At 38.1% G+C, this 9,960-nt stretch overlaps 1 protein-coding gene across 1 annotated transcript; it reads right to left on the reverse strand.

Annotated features, from left to right (window-relative positions):
• Nucleotides 1–7,528: 7,528 nt before the first annotated feature.
• Nucleotides 7,529–8,785, reverse strand: LOC141630091 (uncharacterized). The gene has a single exon (XM_074442967.1). It carries the CDS (start codon nucleotides 8,783–8,785, stop codon nucleotides 7,529–7,531), a length of 1,257 nt encoding a protein of 418 aa, XP_074299068.1.
• Nucleotides 8,786–9,960: the final 1,175 nt, after the last annotated feature.

The raw sequence follows: 9,960 nt of genomic DNA on the forward strand, positions 1-9,960 counted from the left end.
CTTCCGAGCGTGGCCACGCATTTCCAGTTCATTGCTCCTCAAGTGGCCTTGAGATATAAGATAACCTTGACGGGGATGGACAATTCCTATTGCACTCTTCCCTTTGAATAGCCACAGCTCATCATGACCCAAAACATGCCCATTAGACCCCAATTACGAAGGTCGCAGAACATAAATCAAAGTCATTCTGTAACTGTGCCATCTTAGGCGAACAGTCATTAGTCAAAGAATCGACTCATATAGTAGCTCTCGCCACGACCAGGCTATAAAAATTTCCAGAACTCTATAAGCGGTCATAAGCCCGACAGAGTGTCCGTCACAATCTGTCTATGTGATCGATTAGTCATCTCTCATGACTCTATGACACTTGAACTTGCCATCAATCGCATCACACACTAGTTACTTCGAGATGTCACCTCATGTAAGTAACTAGGGGCGAATACTATGTTAATCCAGTTCACTTTAATGGGTTTCAATATTGTCTCAATAACGCATTCGGATGTAACAAGGTAGAATATGAGTTAATGATAATTCAAATAATAAATGTGATTATCACAAACGAGTTGTCAATACCATATTGCTACTCAATGTCTTATAATCTTAATTGTACTTATGCACTTGTCAAACGCAATAAAAGTTGAGCTGTGAACATACCATGTGTCCAAGTGTTCAAACTTTGTGAATTGTGATTTCCTTCAATTTCATGTTATCCCTTATAGCATGAATTTCACTAAGTACATGTTTAGACTTCATACTAGACTTAGGTTCTCTGGTTTAAAAGAAGCTCTTACTGTTATCATATAACTTGTGATGTGGGTTTCGGTGGACAACACTACTTGTAGTTTTAATGTGCACCCCTTAATCACAACGTACTTAGGTTCATTTCGTAGAATCTTGCAATGGATGACTATAAAACACCTTTTCTAGTCATTTACTTCTTAGGTCAATAAAATCAGCCTGGGATTTTTCATAAATCCTAATGAGTTCGGAAACTTGAGTTTGTGTAACCTCTTAACACACAACTAAGTATCCTTCCAAACTCCAGAACAGATCATTAGTTCTCCTTGAGAATTCATGACGGTTCCTTGAGACTTACCAATGACTCTCATATGGGTTAACTTGTTATTGACTTATCATGCTCCAAGCATTTAATTCATCTAGGACATGTGCATAATGGCATTACATGATTATACCAATGGCGGAAACATTGTTTATCGAGTTCATGTAGACAACAGTTCTTAGGTTTAGTAAATAATCATGACTCTATCATGGTAATTCTATATTCATCGACATGAATTACCTACTTAACTGGTTGATATCTTTAAGATGAAGGATCATTATCAACATAAGATACCTATCTAAGTGCCAATCCAACATCCCATGTTTTAATAGATTCACATAATGTCCAATATCATCCATAATTGAAAACCTAAATACTTCTTTGTAAAAGACAGTATATGATCGTCATTCCCAATGAGTAATATGTTATGCGATTCATGATGAAGGATGATTGCTCCCACTAAACATCATGTCTGAGCATAACTGTCACCGACTCCCACTCAATTCCACATGTTTCGATTTTGACAACTCATTCGAAACATTTCATGAATTGAAATAATCATTGCTTTACTAAGTATTTAGATAAAACCATATATGTCATTCACATATTTCTTTCAAAATGCCCATTTGGAAAGAGGTTTTAATATCTAACTTATTTATTTTCATAATGAGGTATAACAATGTATTTGAATCTTTAGCATAGCTAACAATTAACTTAGCTTTCGTAGACATCGACATGTCTCTCTATGCACCTCTTAATTATAAGTTTCTATTTACTTTGGATTGGTGTCAACAATCCTAAACAAATCCATTTACTTGCATAGATATCATTTTGGTTTCATAAGGCTCTTAAGTAAAATTTCGAATTTTAAAAATCTCTAGTTATATCCCTTCATAGATCAAAATCTTACATTCCAAGAACATCTTCTTTTGGTCTCCTCTCGTAGTTCCCATAAGAACATCTTCTTTTTGTCTCCCCACGTAGTTTCCTTATGAACATCTTCTTTTGGTCTTCTCACGTAGATCCCAACTAGTTGAGGTTTGTGGCTAAATTTACTCCCACTCTATCTTTAGGAAAAAATGCCCTTTTTCTCCAAAATAACTTTTGAGCCACAAATAATGATGGTGAAGGAGTAAAAACATATCACATACCAACCTTATGGTGATTTATTCGAGACATGTTAAAAGCATATCATAGACAAGACGATTTAAATTTGATAGTTTTATCAAATAAGGTGAATAATGTTCCCTAGTATGAGTTCAACAACTCAATCATAACTTCATAACTGATCTTATATAAGTAAGTTGTGATTTTAGTCACAATGGCACAAGGAGAATCAAATTCATAACTTATGGACATATAATGACTCAATCAATATAATTGTCAATTTGATCAATTTAAGTCGAAAATCAAGTCACCAATATCCAAAATACAAGTAGTGTATGATGACAAATTTTAGAACAAACGATACGATAAAGTAAGTGACTTGGGTTGCAAACCAAGTCACCAATATCCAAAATACAACCATTGTTTAAGGAAACAACTAAATTTCCAAGTCAAACGAGGAAACAAAAATAGTTCTAAAATTTAAAAATACAACATGAAAATAAAGACAAAACAAAATAAAGCCATGCTTCCATTGATCTAGCATCATGGGCGGCTACATCTATCTTCCCTCAAGATATTCTAGGCTTGCTTTTCTTTGCCCTTGTCCTTGATTGGATGCCCTAATTACAATAAAAAGGGTATATACCTACTGGAATAACTTTTCCAGTTTTGATATCGCCAAGGTACTTAGGACAATTTCTCTTCCAATGCCCAACACCATTAAAATAGTGGCATTTGTCCCCGGACCGGGCACCCTTCTTGGGCTTAGAGGAGCTAGCTTCACAAGCCTTTCCTTTGTTCTTGTGGGGAGTTTGCTTCTTTCCCTTGTTGCCACCTTTCTTGAAATTTCCTTTTCTCTTTTGATTAATGTTGAGCACATCCTTGGTGGTGCTAACACTTAGCCCCATGTCCCTCTCGGCTTGCACAAGCATTTTGTGCAATTCATCGAGGGAAACTTTCAAGTTTTGCATATTAAAATTCACCCTGAATTGAACATATGCCTTAACCTTGTTCAAGGAATGAAGAATTCGATCAATGACGAGTTCTTCGAGAATCTCTACCTTTTGCAATGTTAAGGTCTCAACATGCTCCATCAACTTGAGCACATGAGGGCTAAGCTTTTGGCCATCCTTAATGTTGAGATCGAAGAATGCGGATGCCGCTTCATATTGAATGATCCTCGGAGCTTGTGAAAACATGGTCACAAGCTTCGTATAGATCTCATAAGCGGTGCTAATCTTTATAGCACTGCTTTGGAGTTCGGCCTCCATTGAGAAGATCAACACATTTTTGATCGCGGCCAACTCCTTTTGGTATGTCTCATAGGCTTGCCTAGCGGCGGGGGTAGACCTAGCAGTAGGTGCGGCGGGAGAGGCCTCGGTAAGGTAACGAATCTTATCGTCACCCTCCGTGGCCAAGCGAAGTTGTGCGTCTCAATCGGCGAAATTGGACCCATTATTTTTTAATTTACAACGATCCATGAAGGATCGGAGCCCTGAAACATTGGTGAGAGTGTTTGAGCTAGTGGTCGTGGATGAAATTGGAGTTGCCATTGCAATTGAGAAAACAATTTCGAATACAAAATAGAATGTGAAGGAATTAATAAACATCTTTAGGATACTATTATAAATGATCCCGAGATCCAAATTCATATTAACTCGGGCACGGTGAGCCGATTCATCCCTTATCAATATAACTCGGTGGATTAACTTTTTAATCGATTCTACTTCTAGAACTCTCGGTCGATAAAATTACTTTAAAATTTATCTTTAGCCCGAAACACATGCGACTACGGTTACGAATACTTCTGTTGAGCTCAATCCAAATTTCGATGTAATAACATTTTACTACCCACTTACCCAATGTAACAAGTTTAGCACCCTGATGAGCCGAGCCTACTTCCTTATGAAATTGGGACTCATGGTTCTACTATTTGGTAAGGTTAATTCTCAATTATTATTTAGTGAGAGGTCTTGTCAATTTATTATCTATCGCGTTTTAAGTGAACTAAAGCGGTGAACTACGATAATTTTAATTAACACAGTCGATGTCTCGATAAAATGATATACATGTGTAGTTTTGGCGATTTGGCTATGCATGCAAACATAAAAAAACAAATGCAAAGCAAAAACAAAAAAAAAATCCTAATATGGCCTTCCTAAAATAGTAAATTAAATAAACTATTTACAAATTCGGAAACCAGCTCCTTTGGTCCCTTGAACTTCAATTGGCACGCACTTCAAGGTAACACCGTCTTTGTCGGACCACCTTCTCGAATTGCACCGTCTTCAAGGAACTCCGAAATAAATAAATTACATAGCTTTTCTACTTTATACAATATAAAAGAAAAACCAAAAAAAAAAAGTGATACGAGATCACATTAATTACAACCGAATCGATATTCCCATTCATTTCGGGAAATACCAATTAAAACTAAGGCCATACTTAGTACAAATTACATAATTTAAAATTATATAAATAAAAATATGACAATCATACTAAAAATGCAGCATTAACATATGTATGAAACATGCCATGTGATGCGCCAAATTGCCCTATTTAAGCTAATATCTATATTCGGTCCGGTTTTATGGACTATTGTGACAATTAACCTATTAAAATCACAAAATATTACATAAATCACATCTATATCCAAGTTAAGTACCCCAACCATCTTAGGACTCAAAAATTTAGTCTTCACTAAACATTTGACAATAATTCAACCTGATATTTTATTATTGCTCTTTAAACATCTATTATTCATAATAATAAAGAAATAATTCCCAACTAAGTCATAAAAATTAGAGAATTTCAAAATCATAATTTTGTATATTCTGAAAAATTCCCAAAATTCCAAAACTTTAATAAATTTGCCCTTAGATTATTTTAATTTATTTCACAAATAAACCGTATAAAACATGATTTTAACCATTTAATTCAAAATTAAATGTAAAATTATGCAATAAAACAAAACTAATATTTTGAATATTCTAAATAAGTTTTTTGAACCTGGAAATGACAAATTTTAAGCCCAAAATCGAATTTTTATATTGATGACTATTAAAGTTGCTATTTATCAATTTATATCTCATAAAAATTAATAACCACTTAAATCATACGAAATTTAACATGCAACTTTAGATCTGATGTTCATATCATATATACAACATTGGGAAAAAATTTCATGCCCTAAAATTCATTTTAGCTATTTTTGCTAAAATAGTCACTATTTATTCGATTTCTACATCTAAAAATCATAAATCATGCAAAATAAAACCATTTTATTTCAGAATTTGCATACAGTGTGTAAATTGCATGTAACAACATAATAAAATTTCATGGTCATTAACGAAGTCTAACCATTTTTAACCAAAATACCTCTATTTAATCGATTTTTATCATGTAAAAATCATAATTCATGTTATATATGTAACACCCCCTCATACCAAGGTCCCTTACCAGGACCACCCCACCATGAAAGTGTGTTACCATCTCGGTTGCCCGAGATTAGTACATATCAAAGGCGTCTGAACTGAGAACATTTATTAAGGTACCGTAAAGTATAAAATTTTACATCAACCAAAACCCAAACTGTTACAATAAAGTAAACCAAATGTCTGACAACTAAGAAATCAAAACTAAGACTCGTACGGTGATACTAAGACTGGTGATGACAAATCTCCCATGACTGCCCCAAGCTCACCAATAGCAATACCTGTCAAGTCTGCTCACCATCCCCGAATGGATCACCGCAGATTCCACAAACAACAACGGGGTCAGTATTACTCAATCAATATAAGACAAACAACGAGGTAACCAGCTGATCATCCTCCAACCCCAGTCTTCCAATCTCGCACAGTAACCGACTACACACCGAAGTGTGTAGCCCTGCCAGATTACCCATTGCAACAGGTAATCCTCGCCGACAGTGGGTGACCGCAGCCGATCCCACCTAGTCCAGCTCACAACGAGCGACTAACAATCCATGTCCCTTAATGTGCACATCCCCTCCCGTGGCGGGTTCCACGGAGGGCGAACTAGGGTGTGAAGCCACTCCCACAAGTGACTCCAACACAATCACAAACACACAGTATCACAACTGTCACCACATCTCCACATCAACACCGCCACAACAACACCCATACTCCGATGATCAGCAGATAACAAATAACACAAAACAATCATGTCTTAAACAATGAACAGTAAACTGAGTAGGGAAAACCCTACCTTAGCAATCAACAGTAGAACAAAACTCGAACAATCAGAAAGGCTCCTCTACAAAGTCTTCTCCTATACAATAATCACATAACACAATTACACATTGCACAATCCCCCGTATCACCCAATTCCATAAATACAATAACCCCAAAAGAATACAAATAACATGGAAATGAAACTTACCAACAGTAGAATAAGAGATTATACGCAAGGACCACGACAATTGCACACACAACGAGATTAGAGGATGATTAGGGAGTGATTAGGGAGTGATTAGGGTAATCGTAAAATGATGAGGTTTGAAATAATGTTTTAGAAACTGACGCTGGATATAAAAATAACCCTAAACATTCCCTAATCAAACTGTCAAAATAACACTTCGCCAGACCGGATACTCGGTCGAGTATAGTGTATACTCGGCCGAGTATCCTCTACTCGGTCGAGTATTCACTATACTCGGTCGAGTATTCCTCGGCAGAACCGAAACAGACCATATCAACATCACTACTCGGCCGAGTAGGCTCTACTCGGTCGAGTAGTTACCAAATAAAATCCGTAGTATTACAGTCTCCCCTCCTTAAAAAGAACTTCGTCGTGAAGTTCACACTCCACCCTAAAACAAGACAATACACAACGCAAAAAGACTACACTAACAAACATTTATCAACGCCAAAGAACCACACAAGACACCACAAGACTCACTAACCCGACTCAAAAATAAGACAAAACACAACCGCGACCATCTCCTACCTTCCTAAAAAGACAACGGTTACGTCCCCGTAACCAAACATACCTGATAAAAAAGGTTAGGAAAACGTTCTCACATAGCTTCCTCGGGTTCCCATGTGGCTTCCTCCACATTATGATTAGACCAAAGGACCTTGAGTAAGACCGTCTCACCATTTCGTGTCTTACGAACCTTGCGATCAAGAATCTCCTTAGGAATCTCGGCGTAAGACAAGGATTCATCAAGCTCAATGTTCTCCATCTCAAGGATATGCGATGGACCACTCACATACTTTTTTTTTTTTTTTTTTTTTTTTTTTTGGTAAAAGGTAAATTATATTAATAAGGCACCAAATTACATCAACTAATAAAGTCTGACAATATAGTCAGACAAAACACACACACATTTTAGTTTAATTACATGAGTTTTTCAATCCACGCAAGATCTTTCCTAGCTAGCTTGCCCGTGATTTGCTTGTTAATTTTAGTTCTAATTTCATACTGAATCATGGTCACACATCCATCAGGCCTTAGGAGCTTCATGTCATGCCTGCACCCGTTCCTTTGTCGCCAAATGTGGTAGGTAACAGCATTCAGAATGCTGTTCAGAATGCCTACCTTCAGTCTAGTCATTCCAGCAGTCCTTTTCCAGTCATGACCCCTGGACTTGGGTAGTACAATACCAATCCAGTTCTGAATACGTATCAAAATTTCTGCACTATATTGGCACTTAAAGAACAGGTGGTTTGAGGATTCCTCCTCGGCTCCACAGAGGCAGCAGAGGTTGTCACTACTGATGCTTAAGCGAAAGAGCTTGTCTTTGGTGTTGAGTCCTTGTTGGTGAGTCATCCAAGCTACCATTCCATGTTTTGGGATAGTCCACTTATTCCATACCTGATGGTGCCATCCCACATCAAGGGAGGCTTGTTGCAGCCAAGCGTATCCTTTCCCAATAGAGTACGCTTTCCCAGGCATCATGCTCCATTCATTCTGGTTGTATGCAGTCTGCAACTCACTTCTGAGTCTGCATACCTTCCTCCAAGTCCAGCTAACATCACTGGGGCACTGGTATTCCCCCCATATGCTTGCTCGAAGGTAGGTACTATGGATCCATTTAACCCAGAGCTTGTTAGGATGAGCATGGATCCACCATATAAGTTTACCAACTGCTGCTTTGTTACGTATGCATTCATTCATCAGTCCCAGGCCCCCCTGCTTCTTGTCTGTACAAATTTTAGACCAGGCCACAGTAGGCGTTTTGGTGAATTCAGAGCTTCCACTCCATAAGAAGTTCCTACATATTGCTTCAATCTTAACCAGGACTCCCTTGGGTAGGATGAAGATGGAGGTCCAGTATGCGTGGAGTGACTTGTAGACATGCTTAACCAGAATCAATCTCCCCGCATAAGACAGTTTTTTGGTACCCAAACTTCTAATTCTTTCAAGGACCTTATCAATGATAGGTTGGCAATCTTTAATGCTCAGTTTAGAAGGTTTGATTGGCACCCCTAGATATTTGAATGGTAGTGTGCCTTCACTACACCCTGATACATGTACAATTTCATTTCTGATAGCAGTAGGCACCCCATTGAAGAAAACATTGGACTTGCCTTTGCTCATCTGCAATCCTGATGCCTTAGAGAAAGTGGAGAAGGTTCTGAGTAATATCATCATGGATTCCACATCTCCCTTCCGAACAAAGAGCGGTCATCAAGAAACATAAGGCTACTCATATTCATAGGCTTGCATAAAGGGTGGAATTTAAAGTTCATAGTGGAAGTTGTGAAAGCTAGGAGTCTGGTGAGGTATTCCATGCATATTGTGAATAGCAATGGAGACAGTGGGTCTCCTTGTCTCAGGCCCCTCTGACCCTTAAACCACCCAAAAGAGTCACCATTCAGGTTCAAAGTGTAGCTAGCTGTGGTGACACATTCCCTGATGAGAGTGAGGAATTGAGTAGGAAAATTGAGCTCAGTCATCATTTGGAATAAGAACTCCCATTCTACAGTGTCATAGGCTTTTTGGAGGTCTAGTTTAAATAGGCATCTTGGTGAAACCGTTTTCCTACCATAAAGTCTTACCAAGTCTTGACAGATGAGTATGTTTTCCATGATACTTCGACCTTGAATAAATCCCCCTTGAGTAAGGGAGATGAGCTGAGGGAGGACCTTGGACAGACGAGCACACAACAGTTTTGAGATACACTTATACACCACATTGCAGCATGCTATAGGACGGAACTGCATAACTGAGCCAGGATTGGTAACCTTAGGTATTAGTGTAATGTTTGTAGCATTCAATTGTTTCAAAAGTTTGCCATTCCTGAAAAATTCTTGAATAGCATCACATATGTCTCCCCCAGTCAAGTCCCAGCTAGCTTTGAAAAATTGACTTGAGTACCCATCTGGTCCAGGGGCCTTATCATTGGGGATGCTAAAAAGGACCTCTTTAATCTCATCATTGGTTACAGGCGCCAGCAGGATATGGTTGTGTTGCAGTTCACATTTCTTCCCATATTCTACTACTTTCTTGCTAACTTTCACTGTGGCAGTAGTCCTGCCCAGCAGATTGGTGTAATACTGTATGAAGCTTTCCTGTATCCCTTGTGGTGTCACCTGCAAATCTCCATTCTGGTCAGTAATTTGGAGCACTTGATTTTGTCTTCTCCTTGTTTTGAGGATGCCATGGAAAAAAGCAGAGTTGGTGTCCCCATCACAGTTCCATTTGAACTTAGCTTTTTGTTGCAGAAACTCTTGTTGAGCCTCTGCTAGCTGTGTGTAGTCCTCCCTTAACTGGTTTTCTTGCTGAATGAGTTCTGGATCTTGTGGCCTGATTCCTAGCTCTTGCTG

The sequence above is a fragment of the Silene latifolia genome, chromosome Y (genome assembly GCF_048544455.1).
Source record: "Silene latifolia isolate original U9 population chromosome Y, ASM4854445v1, whole genome shotgun sequence".
Taxonomy (NCBI): Eukaryota; Viridiplantae; Streptophyta; class Magnoliopsida; order Caryophyllales; family Caryophyllaceae; genus Silene; species Silene latifolia.